Genomic DNA, 23,228 nt, shown 5'->3' on the forward strand with positions numbered 1-23,228 from the left:
AAAAAGGCATTTTCCATAAATAAAGAAGAGCTCTCAAACTGGTTTTCCCCAAGAGTTGTAGGGGGTTTTTCCAGGGTCACATTGACCAAAAATCTCAGTGTTTAAATGTGTTTTAATGGCTGTTTATTACTGCTGATTTTTATTTCTGCAATTTCCAGCATTCTGTAAAATTTCCAGAATTTGTGTTTTCAGCAAATTTATTTTTTCCAGCTTGTTAAATGTATGGTTATGGGAAAGGGCATTTAACTATATGGGAGAAATAAGGAGAAACTGAAAACCGGGGTGGGAAATGAGAAATTTCTACACTTTGTTCATAAATATATCCCTCTCTTGCAGAGTCCTTGATCAAAGTGTCTGCATCTAGCTTTGACAAAATGACATGACTTTAGGAAATTTGATGGAGGAATAAAAGAGAATATATGATAATTAAGCAGTAATGTTGAATACTTAATCAACCAGATATAGTAGATGCGTGTAGAAGAATTCTACAGCCAAACAAATGTACATTCAAGAGATGACAGAAGGCAACAATTAAATGATGCAGAGGAGCTGATTTAAACAAACTGTTCAATTAGCTAATCTCAGTGTAGATGATAACTTTGCAGCGGGTTGTCAAGGAGGTTGATACTCAAACCTAGCCTTGCCCTAACTCCTATGTTACCTTGAACATATGCAGAAACAGATTATGGAATAACAAGGAAAGACATACATGAAAAACAATTTCTGTCATGAAACTAAAGCCATAATACTTTAATTAAATTCCTGTAAAAAAAAGTCTTTACCAAAATAGCAGGAGTCTAGCACAATGTTGCACACATCGCGATCGGGATTTAATCGGCGCCGGGAAAAAATCGGAAAAATCGTTAAAATCGGGAAAAAATCGGGAAAAAATCGGAAAAAATCGTTTGGCACAAAAATATTCATTTTTTTTTCATTTTTTTTCAATTTTTTTAATATCTAAACCATCTACAACATAAAATAAATACATTGACACATAAATATGATAAAAAAACTAATATATAAGATGTTCAATATCATTTCTAGCGCTAAAATCACACATAACATTGAATCATGTCCTGAATAGTAAGTCCTGAGTCCCAAGTCCAACTCAGCCTCAAAATATCAACAAAAAATATGATAATGTATCTCATCATGTCATAATGTCATATACAATAAAATGAAAGTCTAATCCTATTGATTTCCTCTGCCCCTCTTGCGAGAATATGGCACAGCTTTCTCTTTCCCTCTAGATGTAGAAGCTGGTGCCTGTGGTGGTGGAAATGGCAGTGGAGTCTGACGTGCTCTAGAAGCTGAAGAACTAGTAGTAGCAGCTACAAGAGGCTGAGGTGGACGGAGACCACGTCCTCTACTGGTGGTAGTGGTAGCCCGGGTAGCCCGGGTAGGCGGTGTCACCTCCTCCTCCTGCTCCTCCAACTCCTCCTCCTCCTGCTCCTGCTCCTGCTCCTGCTCCTCCTCCTCCTCCTCCTCCTCCCCCTCCTCCTCCCCCTCATCCTGCACTAACCAATCCTCAGTGGGATCCATGAGAGGCCTCTCGGTCTCAACCCTCCATTCAGCAGTGGTGTCAATCCCATCCAATGAGATGGCTTCCGTATCAGGTGTCTTCTCTAGTTGTTTCACCCACAATCGAAGATTGTAGTAGACATAGACCATGTCATTAAGTCTATGGGACTCCAACCTGTACAAAGTTCATGAAATAATAAATTAATAATTAATATTATAAAAAAAATATTGTTTAAAACTTTAATGAATTCAAAAATTTATTTGGAAATTTGCAATATTTTAAATGTTTAAGTGTTAACCTATTGCGCTTCTTGTTGTGTATTTTTTCAAATACACTCCAATTGCGCTCACATCCCGAGGAGCTGCATGTTTGGCTGAGGATGCGCACGGCAAGATTTTGCAAAAGGGGTACTCTGCCACCATACATCTTCCACCATGCGTCTACAACAAAATTACAAAGAAAATTTTAAATAAACATAAGAAAAAAATGGAATTTGAAGAAACAATAAAATTTGAAACAAAGTTACAAAGTACATACTACAAACTAAAAAATACCTGGGATTTTAACCGTCCTATCATTGATAGCCATCTCAAAGCCAAATGTGCCACCTGACAACTTATATTGCTCAATTTGTCTAGAGACCTCCATACGTTCTTCTGGAGTTTTCACCATCTTCTGGACACAGGTTAATAATCCTTCCACGACCTCAACATCAAAATTAAACCCACATGCATAAGAAAATGCAGGGTTCAGGAAAAGGCCAGCAGCATGAATGGGACGATGGAGTGTGTTGTTCCATCGCTCATCAATGACCTTCCATAGAAGGAGTTGTCTCTGGAACCCATCATCTCCCTTGTCATCATAGTAGGACCGAATGGCTTCTTTGGCCCTATCCATGGCTTCATACAAATAGCCCATTGCGGGCTTCTCACCATCTACCAACCGAAGAACCTTTACCAAAGGTTCTGTGACAGCGCACACCTCCTGCACTCCCGCCCAGAAGTCTTCTTGGTATGAAACAAGTCTGCAGACGGCCTCTCCTTCTGGTTTGCGGCTCATTGGCGAAGAACGCCACTCCTCTGAAACAAACATTCTCTTCAAATCCCACATAGAATTCAAGAGGGATTGAAGAGATATGAAACTCGTCGCAAACCGTGTAATGGCGGGGCGCACCAACTCTTTGTTGTTGGTGCATTTTCTCATCAAGCTAAGCACAGATGTGTGATTGTAAATAAATTTTGTGATGGTTTTTGATGAGTCAACAGCCTCTTTGACAAAGGGAATTTTCCCTATGTCCTCTAACATCAAATCAATACAATGGGCAGCACAAGGTGTCCAAAATAAAGTAGGATGCCTGTCCATAAGCAATCTACCAGCAGCGACATAATTTGCAGCGTTGTCCGTTATGACTTGGACAACATTTTCTGCACCCACCTCCAAAATAAACACATCCAGCAAATCACATAAATTTTTTGCATCTTTGATTTGATGAGTTGCATCAACAGATTTGATAAACATAGTCCCCAAGGGACAACTAACCAAGAAGTTTATAAGGGTTCTCCCCTTTTGGTCAGTCCAACCATCTGACATAACAGTGCATCCTGTTTGTGCCCATGATGCCCTAAAATCCTCCAATCTTTGGGTGCAGTCACGCTTTTCATCTTGAAGAAGCCGGCCTCTGAAATCATGAAGAGAAGGGAGTTTGTACCCCGGGCCAACACTGGCAACAGCATCAAGAGTAGGTTGGAAAAATGGATTATTCCTTATAATGCTGAAAGGAATATCACTCCAGAGGAGAAATTTTGTCATCAACTTGTCAGCTTTTTCTTTTTCAGTTCTTTTCATCATTGAACCGATAGTTGGTTGTGAACCAGGTGTGGTTCGAGGAACAAAATATGATGATGCAGCAAACGGATTGACTGACGCTGCAGTAGAACCTGTGCCACTTGGCCCACTTCCTTCAACTGACCTTCTTAGTTGCCTTTTGAGTTCTTCTTTGGCGTCTCTAGTGTGCTCTAATTCTCCCAATGCTCTCATGGCTTTTTGGATAATTTCAGCATTTGTCTTTAGACAGGGCCCCACATCACGTCCAGGGATTTGTGCAAGGTGGAACTTCAACCTGTACACCCCCCCGAATATTTCCTTTCCACACAACTTGCAAATCAAGTTTTGTCTATCATTCGGAGTTTTAGGGTCACCATATTCCCAGAAAGGATCCAATTTCCTTGGCATGTTTGTTTTTGAATTTTGAATTTGCAAACCTATGGAAAAATAAGGATTAGGAAATAGGAATTTAGGATTACATAAATGATAATAGTAAATAGTAAATACAAATTACAATTTAGCATTTGCAAAATTACAAGCTAATTATTTCCAAAATCCCAATTTGAATTTCTAAACCCAAAAAACAATGAAAAATCAAAAAAAATAAACAATGTTTAAAGAAAATGAGAAAATAAAAATCAAAAATTGGTTCTCATAGTCATAACAAATAACCCATCCCAAATCAATGAAAAATTTCTAAAAATTCTTTAAAAACAATGAAAAACAAAGTTTTTAGAGAACCAAAACAAAAAAAAATTAATCTACATACCTGGTTTATGGACAAATTCGCGATCTTGGCTTGGATTCCTCCTAAAATCGGCTCCCACAAGCGACGGCAACCCTCTCCCTCCCTTCTTCTCCTTCTCCTCCTTCTCCTCCGCGGCGGACTGCTGAATGAATAAACAAAAAATCGATTTTACATATAAAACCCCCGCTGCCCGCGCCTCCCGCGATTTTTTCCTTAAAAATCGCGATTTTTTCGATAAAAATCGTTAAAAAAAATTTCCGCCGATTTTTTGGATAAAAATCGCGATTTGAATCGGCATTTTGAAAAAATCGCGATTTTCCGATTTTATCGCGATTAAATCGCGATGTGTGCAACACTGGTCTAGCATCAAAAGCCAACCCCTCTACAATAAACACGAAAGTATATAGATGTTTACAATCCTGAAGCTAGTGCAAGCTTTCAGGGATAAAATCTTAATAAATAAAACAATCACTGATTTATTTGCAAGAAATCTGAAACTGACAGAAATTCTTCTGCCTCCAAATCAAAAATTAGAATCCAAACTCTCTAAAACCTCTTCAATATATGGAGAGACCCAAATTCTAAGTTTGTGTATTTAATAATCTGGATATATAGTTATGGATATTGATTCTTATAGAGATCCATTACTACTCTCCTGATTTGAAAAGCATGGCATTGATTCCCTTGAACTTGAAATTGATTTTTTAGACGTTGTTTTCCTTCGCTATTGATTGGTCAAATAATTGGAAAGCCCCAATTTTATTTGTTGTATCTAGCCTGTAACTGTTAAAATGATTCTGTAATACGTGGCCATTAGTAACAGTAAAAAAATGATAAATGTGCACCAAAAGTGAAGCAAAAATGGGAACGAATATGTCACGTAACAAATCTACCATCACTCGCTTATGTTTGAATAGTGGTAAAAAACTGAATGCAAAGGGGGTTCTAGACAATAAATGTTTTTCGTGAGAGGGCTCCTACAATTCACCTGACGTTGTCATGTGCCAAAGTGGTTTTCACAAAACCAAAATTGCAGACCCCCCCATTCTGTTAAAGCCCAAATAGCCTGGGGGGTGCGGAATTTATTTATATTCAACGGATTTTTAAATGCGCATATCTGTCGTTGAAAACTACAAGGAGTTTACTTTCCAATGAATGGGAATTATCCCACATCCATCGAGTGAATAAGTTTTATGGCCGTTATGTACACCAAGGCACGCAAATGGCTTTGACCTGTTGTATATGCTTTATGCTCCTGCCTTGTCTTGCATTGGTACTTGATATGTTGAGTGTGTTACAACTCAAACCAGTAGGGGACCTAAAGGGGTTCCTAAGAGGACAACTACTACGTTGAGAACAACAGTGGAGGCTTAGCCCACTGTCACCACAGCTAAGTCTCTCTCCTCTTTACGGACTTACACTAATTGGAGGAGTCCCGATAGTGTAAGGATTCACTTGTAAAGTATATGTCAATGGATAGGTGAGAAGTGACCCAGAAAACTCTTTCCCAAGGATGAAGTGAAGAATGGAGCTTGCTTGCTCTTTAAGCAAGGGGCTTGGTCCACCAGGGATTAGGGGTGAGGATTGCGGGGTTGAGGGAGAAAGGATAGGCTTACGAACAAGTTTCTCAAATCCCTATAATCCTTGGGAAACTTGGATTCCCAAATGGTCCTTGAAAAATAGTCTTTATTGAGAAGTGGGACCACACGGGGCCAAGTCGACCCAGCCCAGGTTCGGGAATGGAATGTAGCAACCAATGATGTTCCTATCCTGGACAAGGTGAGGGGAAAGGACCAAACAAGAATGATTTCTTCAAAAGGTTGAATTGGTCCTATTGAGGTCTAGCCTTGGGGATGCCTAGGCACAATTCAATCCTAGAACTAGGGCTTGAGATTCCTGGAGATTCCACAGTTACAATTGCCTCAAATTTGGAGGAGAGGGAGGGAACCCACCAGTGCAATAGACTATAGGAGATCGAATTTTTTCCTTGGGTCAATTACCAGGAAATTGATGCCCTAGGTGACCTAATGGGGCTAGACTTGGGGAAATGGGGAAAATGGTTAAAAGAGGGTTGAAATGATCACCCATTTTGAGGGATCAATGCCTAGTTTACTTGATGTCAAAGATAATGATGAGTAAGAACTTCGTTTCTTGATCAAGGAGGCCTAGAAAGTCAACTTCGTCCAATGTTGAGAGAAAGAAAAGAAAAGTGACCTTCAAGCATTTACACTTCAAAGCAAATGATGCAAGTTTCTCGAGATAAACAAATCTCTAAGACATTTCATTCATATAACATTGGCCCATACATTAAATTAGCTAAAACATGCTCAATTCCACATTTCAATAATGCAGCGACTAGCCCTAATTTTAGCAGCATGCAGCAACAAGAATAATAGCATCAAAATTTACTTACAACGTTATAGAGTATATCCAACTAGCATTTTGTTTGCTCAATAAAGCTTCAAGACAAGTGAAATAGCCCAAATCTATACAATCAAAATTCATCCATCTCCAAAAATATCCACCAAAGAAAAAGTGCGAAAAATCTCTATGATTAGAAAGATCCCAAGTCAAGTGATGCTACAAATGAGTGTATCTAACATCAATATATAGCCTCCTAAGGAGTTCGAAATAGCCTTTGGGCATACTTTAGCCCCTAATGATAAAATAATGTGCAAATAAAACCCCTATTGGTGATAAGCCCACCAAACTAGCTCATAAGTGTAAAAATATGCCTCACAATGGGGCTAAATAATAATATGTGCATGTCGTAGGGCCCTCTAAAGGCTCAATAATATCCTGAAGTGCCATATTGAGGAATAAATTTCTCAAAATATGATAGACAAGGGGTGGCCCCTTGTTCCCCAAGTAGTAGACCTGTGGTGCTCCCAGTGGGTATGACGGCACATAGATGACCCCATGGGTCTTCATATGAATCGTAGATCCTCTGCAAGGGTCCAAGTGGTGGAATAAATGTTGCCATGAAATTGTACAGGTCCTGGGACACCTGTCAAGAGTGTGGGTCTCCTGTGGGGGCCTGCTAGGCATAATGTACCAAGCATATCATCATCATCCAAAAAGTGGATCGCTAGTAATCTCTCAGCATCCATGAAGATCCGTGGAGTGTTGTCTGTTGTTGTGGAGGCCAATGGCTCTCTATGCACACCCTACATGTGCCAATGTAGACCTCTGGGGTTAGGATCCCATATAAGGAGACCAAACCCAAATGGAAACCACCTGTAATCCTGCATAAGATCCAATGCGTCCCCTAGGCTTCCAGTACAACTAGTCATTAAAATAATCAGGTAAAAGAACTTACAAATCATGGATAACAATGTGGGCACTTCATAATGGCATGCCCTTTCCGTAGTGGGATTTGGCATGTGCTAGTGTCTCCAAGCTCCAAAGGGGGTTAGCCAAGTACCTTATTAGGTGGTTTCATCCCTTAAAGGGAATAGTATGTCCAAGGTACATCCCTCTAATGGGGGTGGCAAGTGACAAATAAGTGGAATGGAATAGGGAATGAGATGGCGCAATCCTGGACCACATAATGGGACATTGGGGTAGCTAGATAAGGGGAAGCCCACACATGGGTATGTAATGTGTAGGAGGGAGCAATCGTGGTACGTGAGGTGCCCCAACCTTGATTTTTCCACCCTTCTTTATATGCCTTTTGCCTTTTATGAATTTCTTTAATTAATTGCTCGGGGCTCAAAGGACAAGAGCATGATATGTAAGATATAGCAGTGATTACCCCATTTTAGGTAGGGCGGTTCATTGCCCTCCAGGGGATTAGGCAATCATGGGTTCCTGAATGATAAAGGATGCTCATCTAGGGCCTACGGAACCAGGGTGATGGCCATGGATTGGGGCAGAGCTCATGCATTGGCTTTTGCCCATGTCCTGATTATTTTGTCCCGACCATCTTTTGCATTTTATGGTACAATTTCCTGTTAAATGTGACCAATTATGCTTTTTATTTTTCTTTTAATTGCTTCAACCTTAGGGGCATCATTCTAGTCCTGACCCAAGGTGGGGGCAAGGGGATAGGGAGGATGGCCTTATGTGGACCCAGAATGGAAATGTGGACCTAGGTGGGAGAAATGATGAATGGGGGTATAGTGAGTGGAAAGGGAGTAATATATGCGGATAAAGGAGCAGGACTACGCACCCAAAGTCGAGGTCTCCCAAGTGGTACCACCCCAGAACCAAATGGTTAATAAAGGAAATCCCACGGGGCTAAGATCCAAGGGTAACATCCAAAAGAGATCAAGGGGACAAGAGCACTAACTAAGCCCACTCTTTCAGCCAAATCCCCCCATCAATCCATACTTAGAAGTATCCATGATAAGTAAACCCAATACTCAATTACCCAAAGACAAGACATACCTTTAGATTAGGGAGGCCCACCTTCATACATACGATCAATACAGGTGGTTGAGGGACCACATGGTTGGCTCGAGTGGCAGAGAAATGGCACAACGAGCTAGTAGGAGGCTGCAAGGGACTGTTGCCTACCGGTTGAGGCTCATCATGGAGAAAAAATTCTCCTTACGATATCACCCACGAAGTGGTGGGTAACATCTGGCTCCAATTGGGACGTGATCTCTCAAAGAAGTGGACGAGCTTGCTCGAATGGGAGGTCACGAGAACTCCAGCAATCTCTTGGTCACCGTAGACCTGTTATCTACACATGTCAAACATCAAAGCCACGGGGCAACATGTTTTTCACGGTGTCTTATGACCACCCATGCTTAATGTTAGCCCATAAACCAACAAGAAATAAAATATGCAATATTCTTTTTTTTAGCCTAAATGCAATCTAATCTATCATGAGAAACATCATATGTGGTTAGTTCTAATGCAAAAATCATCATGCAATGCATCCTACCCTAAAATGCATATGATGAAGCTATTGCTAAGTGTAATCATAAAACCAGTGCAACCAACACATCATCATATCACTATACATATGCCTGCCAGTATGACTACTCATGTAGCAAATCCCAAAGCGAATGGAAACCCAAACACATGGAGGACACTGTGGGTGGGGGGTGTGAAAATATGATGCCCACACATGGATAATTATGTGAGAAGAGGTGAGAGAAGGATGTGATCTAGTCCGTGAGATCTTCTCTTGCAACCAAAATATAGAGATGTCAACAACCAAGCTCATAAACTTTTTATGGATGGCAACCTCTGGCATATCACTTCCACCATTGTCCTTATTATTTACGTCATGACTTATGGCCTTTATTGGGTTACAATTAGTGGAAAAGGGAGGCAACAAGATGGAGGAACACCAGTAAGTTGCACATGATGATTACATTAGAGAGGGGAGACTATGGAGTGATCAAAACCCTGAGGGTGTGCCCAAGGATGAAAAGTATAATCGACGAAGGGCTTTTCCTTGACACTATACTTGGGCGGGGGGAAGGGCTCACAGTTACTTGACATCATATGACCAGGGGTGAGGAAATCACTTGACGAAGACTCAAGGTGATGACCAATAGGAAAAAGGGAGAAAGAAATATTTCATTCAACAGGTTGTGCTTTCCCAACATCAAAATCTAAAGGCTACAGTGATTTGAACATAGATTCATACTCAAGAGAAGTGGGAGCCCTCTAAATGTGCTTAGTACCAAAGATTAGGTCTCTTCTAAAAGGAAAATTGATCACTGCCAACTACTCCTCTTTATGCAAATGAAGATTCTCCTTCCCAAGGGTATCAATGGGTATGTCATCATAAGTAGTGCCTGAGGGGAAAGCACAATCAATCTCATCCTCATCCTCCTTGTCAGTGTCGTAAATGGGAGCACAATCAAATTGAGGACCAACAATTTCCCATTTCTCCTTTTCAATGTGGAGATAATCTTCAATGTCATATTCCAAGGGGATAATGGGATCATCTCTCTCAACATTTTCAAAAGAGGTTTCATCAAGAGTAATATCCTTGAGAAAGGTAAGGTTGGTCTCAACTTAACTTTCCATGGACTCATCCTTCCCAACACGTATTCTCAAAATCATTCTTTTCATCATGTGGACCCAAGGAGGACTCATCTTCCCATTCACCACTTAGATTATCAAGGTTTTGATGTGCTCAATGAAGCCTTCATCTTGAATGCTCAAAGCGGAGCATACTTGAAAATGCCTGAGAAAGCCATCAACGAACTCCTTAATATATGAGACGCTCCTAGGTTCGTGATTTTGCAACCATGAGTTATAACCATAGAGAGAACTAAAGAATAACAACACAGGGACATCCTGGTGGACCACTTTCTCCTTTGAAGTATGTGCTTTAAAGCTTTCCACATGGTCAATTGCGGAGCTTGGGTCATCATCAAACACGGGCATCCCACGTAGCATCCTTCCCGCGACATGATTAGGATGTCCAAGGATTCTAGCAATGTCCAAAGCGAGAAATTCATGAAAGAATGACAGCCTATTTGAGGTATACATGAAACATATGTAGGAGTCGCCATGGTGAGATTAAAGATGCCTAGAAAATGCTTGCTTCACCCTACAAGCATCAACCTTAAAGTTCAATGAAGAACTAGGGCTTCGTTCTTCCAATGGAGTCGCCAATAATGATATGTAGTACGAGGAACAAAACACATGTCTCGTTCCCCGGCAACAGCGCCAGAAATGTTACCACTCAAACCAGCAGGGGACCTAATGTTACTTGGGAGTGGGAGCGGGAGCGGGGAGCAGGAGCGAAAACGAAAGCGGGAGCGACCATTTTCAGAAGCTCCCGGTTTGGGAGCGAATCCGGGAGTGGTTTTTTAAAAATATATCTATTTTTTATATTTTTTAATTTTTGATACATATATGTCAACAAAAACATGTAGAATGATGAATTAGATATAAAAAACATAGAGTGATCATTGAACCATATCACATCAATCATCTAGAGATTATAATCTTCATCAACCATGTCCACAAGTTAGTAAAATACATATTACAACTGCAACATATTGAGTCTCGTGAATCATGATTCATCAAATTCAATCTTAAAGTTTCAACTTCAAGCTTTCAAAATTGAAAATTCAATATATAACATTTATCATCATTGATCACCAAAGTTGTACTTGTAAGCTAGTTTAACCATTACAAGAAGTAATATCTTAGATATTTCTAAGTCCTAACTTCTGTTGAAATTTGGTACCAGAGGACACGTGGTTCCCTAAGGCTTTGATCTTTGGCCTAAGGAAAAGTGTCCAAAAGAATTTAATTTTTCTCCTAAATTGACTTTGTAATTTTTTTATAAAGTTAAATCTTATTTAAAAGTGACTTTAAGTAATAAAGTTACTAAGTCTAATTTTAAAGTGACTTTTATAAAGTCAATGAAAAATTAGAAAGGAAAAATGACTTTGGAAATAAATGACTAAGTGGGGTGAATTAAAAAATAAAAAGTGAGATTTAAATGAGTATTTAATCTCAGCCTTAGATCTCAATCTATTTCAGCCATTGGATTTAGGGATCACCCAAAAATCACTTGGATCACCCAAAAGTCACTTGGGGTTAGATTAAAGGAGGAAAAGGTCATTCATTCTTTCATGAGCAAATTGGGAGAAGGAGAGCAAGAGAGCAAGAAAGATTTCTGAGCAGGGAGGAGAATGAGACAGCAGCTTGGCACACATTCCAAGGCAGCAGTTGAGCAGATTTGTACAGCTGGTTCAGCACACAATAAAAGGCAGATTTTGGCACGATTTTCGAGTGGTTTGCACAAAAATCGAGGAGTAGTTTGCTGGTTATTTTGCATGCAAAACGAGGGCCGTACAGCGCATTTATTGCACGTCGTACAGCGCATTTAATGCTGTCCGTACAGCTGCATTTAATGCTGAAAGTGGGCATGAAAATCGAGGAGGCCGTACAGCGTTTATTGCTGTCCTGTTTGCTGTAATTTCCAGATTGCTGTGAGGCACGAGAAAAGAGATAAGTTGTAAATTTGCTTGCTGATTTTTTTGCTGAATATTTCTCACTGTGAAAAGGCATTTTTAGAAATAAAGAAGAGCTCTCAAACTGGTTTTCCCCAAGAGTTGTAGGGGGTTTTTCCATGGTCACATTGACCAAAAATCTCAGTGTTTAAATGTGTTTTAATGGTTGTTTATTACTGCTGATTTTTACTTCTGCAATTTCCAACATTCTGTAAAATTTCCAGAATTTGTGTTTTTAGCATATTTATTTTTTCCAGCTTGTTAAATGTATGGTTATGGGAAAGGGCATTTAACTATATGGGAGAAATAAGGAGAAACTGAAAACCGGGGTGGGAAAACAAAAATTTCTACAACTTCTAACTGTTAACATGAAATGAAATGTTATAAAATGAAACATGAATAATGAAATGAAATGAAACAACTTTAGTCTTTCACAAAGCATCATGTTCATAATTCACAATCATTACCAATGAGTTATAATTGCCAACTTCAAACTTCAAATTTTCATTGTCACAGTCATATATTGTTTACAAAAAATATCATTATGATATGAAAAAGTCAAGGACTCAAGACTCAACAGTTATGAAAACTAATAGAAACTAGAAAAGACAAGTAAACTGTAAATCTACATGTGGTCCTTGCCACGAGAATCTCCAGGAGTATAAGCAGGTCGTGGTGGTCTTCTAGGAGTCTCTCGCACAGAGCGACGACCAGAACTAGAAGGCACATGCCCTCCACGTGAGCGTATAGATGGAGGTGGCGACAGCAAAGGAACAAGACTCGGACCTCGAGCACTGCCACTGGATGGTGGAGGTGGAGGTGGCATGGCTGCTGCAGCTGCAGCTGCTTCATTTTCATCCCTTATAAGTTCCTCTTCCAGTTCTTCAAGATGCACTATACCATCCTCCAAATTATCATCCTCTGGGTGATTGTCCCAAATTTTATATGTGAGATCCTCATAAGCCCGATCACAGTTATGACTCAACAACCTCAAGTTGTAGTGCACATAAACCAAGCTTTCTGCTCGGTTTTCATTGAGTCTGTTTCTTTTCACATTGTGTATGAAGCTGTAGGTGCTCCAACACCTCTCTGCAGAAGAAGTATTCACAACCTGTGATAGAGCTTTTTTTGCCAATTTTGGCAAAAGTCCATGGCCGCCATATGTTTCCCACCATGTGAGAGAATCAAATCTGTCTCTGTCTTCCATTGCATGGAAGGTACCAAACAAACTAGTGCCACTGAAGTATTTGTCTATTTCAAGGCGCACAGCTGCACATTCCTCCCTGTCAGGTATCAACTTTTCTAATGCTTGCAAATATCCACTAGCTACCTCTGCATCTAAATGGGGTTTGGTCCTAATCCCACCCCCTGGTGCAAGTTGGCCCAACCAAGATGTAAAGTAGCATTTTGGCATAATGATATACGCCAAGTAATGTAGTGGAAGATTAAGTCTATTCCACCGTTCACACACACAATCATGAATCAGTTTGTACAAGTCGAGATCTCTGTTATGAACAATATCTTTTATTTGCCCCAACATGGTATCCATCTGCTCATACACCTCGCCAATCACTGGTTTGTCTGTATCTGCAAACCGAATCATGTGATAAATGGGCTTGGTGAAATCCAATACTTGCCTCACACTTGTCCAAAACTGACCATCAAGAGCGGCCTCCTCCACCAGTTCAAAACCTCGCCTGTCAGCTGCATTTGTAGCCCTTTCCTTTAATACCTGCCAATGTGGACTTGATACCATGCTAGCCAATGACTCTCTTACCTTCAAAAGGCGCCTGAAGGTGAGGTAATAGCTACCAAATCTGGTATTCGCAATCTTCAACAACCCAATCTCGAGTGACTGCGGAAAAGGCCATGGGTATTGCTATGATTTGTAATAAATTTTATCATTTGTTTGCCTTTCTTGTACAAATCACCAATCCATTTGTATTGTGCATTTTTGTTCTTGACAACATCATGCATCAGAAGGTTCAATGTGTGAACCAAACATCTAGACCAAAAAATGTTGGGGTATTTATCCTCAATAATTGCTCCCGCTGCCTTACAATTAGGAGCATTATCAGTGATGACTTGGATGACATTGTATGGCCCAATACAATGTTGACGGCGGTCCTAAACTTGTCTGAGTAATCATGTGCAATTAGAAAGATGGCACCACTAACAGACACAGCAAGAACACTTATCAATGGCTTGCCTTTTACATTTGTCCATCCATCAGATACAATGGACACCCCATGGTCAGTCCAAGAACTTGTCATTCTATTCAAAGAATGTGATATTTTTGCCTTTTCATGATCAAGTCCAACGGTTCTTGCCTTGTCATACCCAGGGCTCTTGTATCCTTTAGGGGCATCATTTATGGCAGAAACCATTTCGTGCCAATAAGGTGAGTGAAGAACATTGAATGGTATCCCACATGCATAGAGAAACCTGTAAACCTTTGAATCCACATCATTCCTACACCCCTCATCAAGGAAATCTGATATGGTTCTACGCCTTAAACATGATGACCCTGTGCCTCCATATCCACTGCCTTGGGAGGATGCTGAAAGAGTTCTTTGTGCTTGTGATTGTGAGCTTGGTTCAAAGAAACCCCTTGAATTTTTTGATTTGTATTGGGCTTCCTCCTCTTCCCTTATGTATTTGGCTCTATCCGCTGCTGACACCGTTGGACAAGTTTTGATTCCTATTTGTTTGTCTCCATCCCATGGCCTTTTCCCGCAGAGGTGTTTTCTAGCACAGGTGTATGAACCTGTGTAGTCATTGTTGCAATGGGGGCAACGAAATTTAGTGGTTCCAACCCCTCTCCCTGCTTCACGCCTGTTAACATATTTCCACAATGGGGTTTGGTCTTGTTTAGTTTTTTGAGAGTCATGTTCACCCTCCTCCAGCTCCTCCTCACCAGGGTTTTCATCAAATCCACTTTCTCCAGCTTCTTCATCCCCCTCTTCATTTTGGCCCCTCCATTTCCTACTCTCCAGCACCATAATAACCATAAAAGGGACCAAGAAGAGGAAAATGCCAAGTCCATGATGTTTGATATTTGTAGGCTTTTGAATCTGCAAATTAATTTAATTTATTTAGATTAATTAATTTAATTTAGATTCGTGATTTTTTTACTAAATATAGTTAATAAACTAAATTAAACTAAGTAAATTACTACCTAACTAAATTAAACTAACTAAATTACTAAGTTACTTACCTCTTTGCAGGCTTGTTCCTCGCTTCTCGTCGCTCCTTTGCTCTTGCTCTCATTCAAGTGATAATGAAATTTTTGTTTGCCCCATTGAATTTTTAAAACATAATTTTTTTTTTAAATTAGATTTTTTTTTCGCGTCTGCGGCTTTTTTTCCACTCGAATCACTCCCGGCGTCAGTCGAATCGCTCCCGACCCGCTCCCGCTTGGAGTGCGGATTGGGAGCAGGAGCGAGGAGGGGGGAGCGCTCCCCCGCAACTCTGAGGGGACTTAAAGGGGTTCCTAGGAGGAGAACTGCTAGATAAAGAGCAACGGTGGAGGCTTAGGCCACTGTCACCACAGCTAAGTCTCCCTGCTCTTTACGGACTTTCACCGATGGGAGGAATCCCGGTAATGTAGGGACTCACTTGTAAAGTATATGTCAATGGATAGGTGAAAAGTGAACCTAAAAACACTTTCCCAAGAATGGAGTGAAGAATGGAGCTTGTTTGCTCTTTAAGCAAGGGACTCGGTCCACCAAGGATAAAGGGTGAGGATTGGAGGGTTGAGGAGAAAGGATAGGCTTATGAACAAGTTTCTCAAATCCCTATAATCCTTGGGAAACTTGGATTCCCAAATGGTCCTTGACAAATAGTCTATATTGAGAAGTGGGACCACACGGGGCCAAGTGGACCCAGTCTAGGTTCGGGGATGGAATGTAGCAACCAATGATGTTCCTATCTTGGACAAGGTGAGGGGAAAGGACCAAACAAGAATGCTTTCTTCAAAAGGTTGAATTGATCCTATTGAGGTCTAGCCTTGGGGATGCCTAGGCACAATTCGATCCTAGCGCTAAGGCTTGAGATTCTCGGAGATTCTACTGTTAAAATTGCTTCAAATTTGGAGAGGGAGGGGAACCACCAACGCAGTAGCCTATGGGAGATCGAATTTTTTCCTTGGGTCAATTCTCGAGAAATTGATGCCCTATGTGACCTAATGGGGCTAGACTTCGGGGAAAATGGTTAAACGAGAGTTGAAATGATCACCCTTTTTGAGGGATCAGTGCCTAGTTCACTTGGGGATATGGAGTCAAGGATAATAATGAGTAAGAACCTCGTTTCTTGATCAAAGGGGCCTAGAAAGTCAACTTCATCAAATGTTGAGAGAAAGAAAAGAAAAGTGACCTTCAAGCATTTACACTTCAAATCAAATGATTCAAGCTTCTCGAGATAAACAAATCTTTAGGACATTTCATTCATATAACATTGGCCCATACATTAAATTAGCTAAAACATGCTCAATTCCACATTTCAATAATGCAGCAACTAGCCCTAATTTTAGAAGTATGCAGCAACAAGAATAATAGCATCAAAATTTACTTACAACGTTATAAAGTATATCCAAATAGCATTTTGTTTGTTCAATAAAGCTCCAACACAAGAGAAATAGCCCAAATCCATACATCAAAATTCATCCATCTCCAAAATATCCACCAAGGAAAAAGTGTCAAAATTCTCTATGATTAGAGAGATCCCAAGAGTGATGATACAAATGAGTGTATCTAACATCAATATATAGCCTCCTAAGGAGTTTGAATTAGCCTTTCGGCCTACATTAGACCCTAATGATAAAATAATGTGCAAATAAAACCCCTATTGGTGACAAGCCCACCAAACTAACTCATAAGTGTAAGAATAAACCTCACAATTGGGCCAAATAATAATATGTGCATGTCATAAGGCCCTCCAAAGGCTCAATAATATCTTGAAGTGCCATATTGAGGAATAAATTTCTCGGAATATGATGGACAAGGGGGTGGCCCCTTGTTCTCCAAGTAGTAGACCCGTGGTGCTCCTAGTAGGTATGAGGGCACATAGATGACCCCATGGGTCTTCATATGAATCGGAGATCCTGTGCAAGGGTCTAAGTGGTGGAATAAATGTTGCCATGACATCGTACAAGTCCTGGGACACCTGTCGAGAGTGTGGGGCTCCCGTGGGGGCCTGTTGGGCATAATGTACCAAGCATATCATCGTCATCCCAAAAGTGGATCGCTAGTAATCTCTGAGCATCCATGAAGATCTATGGAGTGTTGTTTGTCGTTGTGGAGGCCAATGGCTTTCTATGTACACCCTACATGTGCCAATGTAGACCTCTGGGGTTAGGATCCCATACAGGGAGACCAAACCCAAATGGAAACAACCTGTAATCCTGCATAAGATCCAATACGTCCCCTAGGCTTCCAGTACAACCAGTGATTAAAATAATCGAGTAAAAGAACTTAAAAATCATGGATAACAACATGGGCGCTTCATAATGGCATGCCCTTTCGTAGCTGGCTTTGGCATGTGCTAGTGTCTCCAAGCTCCAAAGGGGGTTAGCCAAGTACCTTACTAGGTGGTTTCAGCCCTTAAAGGGCATAGTATGTCCAACGTACATCCCTCTAATGGGGGCGGCAAGTGAGAAATAAGTGGAATGGAAAAGGGAATGAGGGGCAATCCTGGGCCCCATAGTGGGGCATAAGGGTAGGCTAAATAAGGGGAATCCCACACCTGGGTATGTAATGTTTAGGAGGGAGCAATCGCGGTACATGAGGTGCCCCGACCTTGATTTTTCCACCCTTCTTTATATGCCTTTTGCCTTTTATGAATTTCTTTAATTAAATGCTCAAGGCTCAAAGGAAAAGAGCATGATATGTAAGATATAGCAGTGATTACCCCCTTTTAGTTAGGGTGGTTCATTGCCCTTCAGGGGTTGGGACAATCATGGGTTCCTGAACAATAAAGGAGGCTCATCTAGGGCCTATGGAACCAGAGTGATAGCCATGGTTTGGGGTAGAGCTAATGAATTTCCTTTTGCCCACGTGCTGATTATTTTGTTCCAACCATCTTTTGCATTTTGTGGTACAATTTCCTATTAAATGTGGCCAATTATGCTTTTTCTTTTTCTTTTAATTGCTTCAACCTTCGGAGCATCATTCTAGGCCTAACCCACGGTGGGGACAAGGGGAAAGGGAGGATGGCCCTATGTGGACCCAGGTGGGAGAAATGATGAATGGGGAATAGTGAGTGGAAAGGGAGTAATATATGTGGATAAAGGAGCGGGACCACACACCCAAAGTCGGGGTTTCCCAAGTAGCACCACCCTCGAACCAAATGGTCAATAAAGGAGATCCCAAGGGACTACGATCCAAGGGTAACATCCAAAAGAGCTCAAGGGGACAAGAGCACTAACTAAGCCCACTCTTTCCACCAAATCCCCGCATCAACCCATACCCAGAAGTACCCATGATAAGTAAACCCAATACTCAATTACCAAATGACAAGACATACCTTTAGATTCAGGAGGCCCCCTTCATACATACGATCAATACAGTGCTAGAGAATCTAGGGCAAAGTAGTGTTATGATGATTCTCTAAGACTTGATAACAATTTGTGAAGTCTTTTTACCTTTTCTTAGTTAGCTTATACTTCTTCTTGTTAGTGCATATGTGTGTGCTTCATCAAACTGCTACCAAAACAAAATAACAAGAACACAAATTTGGCTCTCTTCCAGGGACAAACCCTCTCCACTCTTGAGAGGGAAACCCTTCGTAAGTTTTCTCTTATTGAAGCTTCTTATTTGAACAACTGCCAAACCCTATACCCTTGACTAGGATGTCCTCCAAGCATGAGTCAAATCCTTCCTCTTTTTGCACTGTCACTTCTAGCACATCTTCTGTCACTTCTTTCGGCAGTGGGCACTTTGTCTTCCAGCACTTTATCCTCTAGGTTAGGAAACCCTAGAACATTCGGACTTCTCTTCTTCGCTATAAAGAGATCTTTCTTCACCTTTCTTTGGATACCTTGTAGACCTTAATACACAACTGAAGGAGGTTGCTTATGTTGTTGCCCTAAATAGCAGTCAAACCCTTCCAGCACCTCGCACATGTGACTGTTTCTAACCCTAGAAACAATCCTTTTCTTCTTCAGATTTGTCCCTCCTTCCTTCGCTTGTGAGCCCACCTTCAACACTGGAGTAGGAGACTTTTGTTGACCTATTTGTTAGCCCAAACCATAAAGAAAATACCACTGCAACCTTGTTGTTGTTCTAGCCACAGATCTGTCCTTGAATTCTTCGCACGTGTGGCTGTAGCAGCTTCAGATTTCACCCTTTTCCCTTCTTTGTTTTGTTTCCTTCCTACGCTGTCCTTGTAACCCTCTTTCTCACCATTTTCTTTCGTCTTACTTCGTCCTCCTTGCTTGCGGATTTCAGAGACATGATTGTGTGTCCAAATGAGGAGTGGATAACCTCTATTTATAAAGGTTTGTCCCTCCTCCTTGAAGTCGACATGACTGTCCCTAAAGTCGACTTGTAGTTGCATTATATTTCAACATTTATTCATCGTTTTTGCTGCTTGTAGACTTCGTTGGTTCTAGGAGAGAATTTGACCATGCTTGGAGTTATTTCCTTGACCTTGTATGATAACTTACATGATGTAACATGCCCTCAAAGGGTCTTTTCATAATTACATTTTGACTTTGACTCTCTAGAAGCACTTAAAAATGTGTTTAACCTATTTTCAATGAAAAAGAAACTCATTACCAAATAATACAAAAATAATTTCTCTTTTCTTGAATAAGTACAAATATCAAAATTACATTTATAAAGACCGAACCTAGTTACATTTTCTCCAACACTCCATCTTAACTAGGGAGGTATTCATACAACATTACAAGGTGTTTGGCAATTTTCAATCTCGAAGAATTCACATAAGAGAAACTGGATTAGCAATCCATTTGTTATAGCATCATATTCATTAGCATTGTCATAGTGCAAGGCCTTGACTAACAGCTCCATCTCTTTACGAGACCATCAGCCACAATGTTGGCGAGACCAATGATTTATAGACACCTTCATCATTGTCTCTCAAGGTACATACCCACCCAAGTGTTCTCAAGTATGACCTTCTAAAACTATTCTTATCTTGGGTTCCCAAACCTCAAAGAATATCGGTCCTCTTGCCTACTCTTGTCATGGATGCCCTACACATCCTCAAAGAGTATTGGATGCCAGATGATTACCTAATCCTCCCATTCTTTCTTCCCAAGTGAAGACAAGAATGTTGTGTCTATCTTGTGTCTACATTTCCATTCATGGCCTTCATCTAGACTTACGGCTGTTAGTCCTGCATGACCCATGACATGGAAAACACAATAGTCACTCCTTTGTAATCAGGGGTGATTCAAAACTCCCTCTTGATCAGGTACTTGTCAGAGCTCCCTCTTAACTGGGGACTCTTTCCTTCATCAACAGCTTCTTTTTCGTGGTTTCTTCAGCTACATGATCTCCTTCCTTTCTTGATGTCATGAAGTCTTCGATCAAACTTCTTCTCAGTAGGGCACCATCCATCCATCACTTTCCTTCTTGGTTAGTCATGTCATTGCTTCGTGGAAAGTGACTATCAGGTTCTTCTAGTCATCTTGGCTACTCCTTTGTCATATTGTCCATGCTTCGGAATGCTCTCCTCATGGATGCTCCATAATACTTGCTAGGTTATATGCTTTGACCTAGTAGCCCATCATGACTTCATCTTGATATTGCTTCAACATTGTTTTTCCTTTTGTTGGATGGCTTCTTCATCACGACATCTTCATAGAGTAGAATCGGTTATCTGCACCTTTTATATCTCCAACGTCTTCATAGGTGTCAGGGGTCCTTTCATCCTTCATTAGAGTTATTCTGCCTTCTTTCGGGAGATATCTTTCAAGGCATTTTGTCAGATAGTGATTCTTGGTGATCATGGTGTTCTTCACATGCTTGATCTCTTTCTTCATTTGCTTCTTTTCAAATAGATCGATCAACCACCAAATGCTTCTTGTGGAAGCATTCCTTCATCCCTTGCTTTCTGGACTTCTCAGCATTTCTTCTTGCTTCTTAATCAGCAATCTTATGCTCCTTATGTGAGCATGTACTTTTGTTGACCTTCATTGCATCGTGGTACATGCCTTCGAGCATGTTCTTGGTGAAAGAGATCCTTTCATGCTTGATCATGTTATAGAACTATACCCATAACTCAATAACACCATTGTTCAAGTTACATCAGTCTGCAGTAATATCACCAAACCCTAGCTCTGCTATTTACTATCAAACATTGATAGCAAACATGCACTCAATGGCTCATACTCTCTACTCACTAGATCATTTTTCCCTCACTCAACTTCTAACCATGCTCAAGTCAATGCAAGGCTCATCAAATAGTTTTTTCCCAATACATTAAATCCCTCACACTCTGTTCATACAATGACAAAACTCTGATGACAGATCAGTTCATCAACTAAATAGTGGCATCAAATACAACAGTAGTGTCATGTATGGTAACTAGACATAAGCAGATATATGCAATCATAGTACCAAAGTAAAAGCTACAACAATGGAGGCTTCATATAATAAACACTGACTTATGTCATACAACATTACACAATCTCCAAACAACTAATGTTTTCCACTGATGTACAATCAATTCAAACCTCAAGAGTGCTGAAGCAGAGATTGTCACCGTTGTACCTGAAGATGCCCTTTGATTCTGTTGATGTCAAATATACTATTGATTGTTGGATGCCCTTGTACTGACTAAAGGAGCTCTCAATGTTGCAAGATGTAAATGTTTTTAAACTAAATTGCCCTTGATTCTTACTGTTGTAGATGAGGCCTCTCCTCCAGAGGTCTCATCTTGATCAAAGATCTCATTCAAATCTTAACAGAGTCTGAATCTGTCCAATGATACCCTTACACCATGACAAACACTATAAACTTCAATGACAATTTATGTCAGATAAAAGAGTTGGGACTAGATGCCAAAAACATGTTCTATTGAGTAGCTCGAATTTAGCATTAAGGTTCTTCATAATATCTTAGAGCTCTGCCAGGGATCATACTTTAAGTGGATGCATAGTTTAAACTTGACAGCAGTAAGTGTAAGTATTCAAGAAAGTTTTATATTTGACCATAAGAATCACAGAGGTATATAGTGCCTACAATCTGCAATATGCTTCAGATTAATGTCCTTCACAACCGAGCTTAAGATATGACTAAAACCCCAGTGAATAGGGCAAAAAACCAAATCAGATTTTTCAAAAATAATGAGAATGCTTCATAATCTTTGCTCTCAATTTAGTGCTTTAAATTACTGGTTAGGGATTTTTATAAAAACCAGAACATACCTCAGAAGTGTGCACAAATAAGTCTTGGTATTGGCGTCTTGGAGAGCAGCAGATAGCCAGCGTATAACCCTCAGAAAACCATGCATTGTGTTCTGTCCAAGGCTAAATTGGTCTTGTCTCTTCAATGCATGTTGACTGCCCAGAAATGCTCAGATCCAAGCTCTAATCCTTAGAAATGATTAGCACATATAACTAGTCTGCAATTTCCTTAGAGCGGTACACAAAAGGTGTTAAGTAATTTACCCGAAATCACACATTAATTACGGAGAATCACTGAAAGGAACAATTATAAAAATAACCAGCAACAACCATAAACACACATGTTTATCCAGGAAAACCCCAAATCAAGGGAAAAACCCAACCTAATGATATCTCATTAGCATTGGCCAAGACCCTGGCCAATCCGACCAAGTGGGCCTTCACCGCTCACCTCCAGGCCTTTTTATAAGCTCCATTACATATAATACCACAGGCAGAATCCTATGGGTGCACAATACCATGTGCCCCAAAACCATCACTGTTTAACCTGGGCAACTTTGACTCTATCCCGAGTCAATTTTACCTAACAATTCCCCCCTTATACTTGACTTGGGGTTCCTTGACTAACTCCAGCCAAACCTACTAAGTGAGACAATCCCGCTCACTCTAGCTCTTACCCCCCTTAGAGTTTTTACCCGGGGTATTGTTAACCCGACATCCCCCCTATCACCTAGGTCTAACCCAGAGTTTACCAGTGATCACCGAGGGGTACACATGCCTTACCAGGTCTTACAGTAGTATGCCCATTTACATGCAATAATTTTG

At 40.5% G+C, this 23,228-nt stretch overlaps 2 protein-coding genes across 2 annotated transcripts in view; both read right to left on the reverse strand.

Moving 5' to 3' along the window:
* LOC149163256 (ARM repeat superfamily protein) overlaps nucleotides 1-23,228 on the reverse strand; it is a 188,381-nt gene that overhangs the window by 128,396 nt on the left and 36,757 nt on the right. The window lies entirely within an intron of this gene.
* LOC149163257 (uncharacterized) lies at nucleotides 1,002-3,631 on the reverse strand. The gene is made up of 3 exons (XM_089430690.1): nucleotides 2,077-3,631; nucleotides 1,821-1,962; nucleotides 1,002-1,696 (listed from the first exon to the last, which is right to left on the reverse strand). The coding sequence occupies exons 1-3, from the start codon at nucleotides 3,557-3,559 to the stop codon at nucleotides 1,192-1,194; spliced, it is 2,130 nt and encodes a 709-aa protein (XP_089286816.1). The 5' UTR covers nucleotides 3,560-3,631; the 3' UTR covers nucleotides 1,002-1,191.

This window comes from Pinus tabuliformis, chromosome 5_1, assembly GCF_031772625.1.
Source record: "Pinus tabuliformis cultivar Carrire ecotype Pingquan chromosome 5_1, CPIR1, whole genome shotgun sequence".
In the NCBI taxonomy this organism is placed as follows: Eukaryota; Viridiplantae; Streptophyta; class Pinopsida; order Pinales; family Pinaceae; genus Pinus; species Pinus tabuliformis.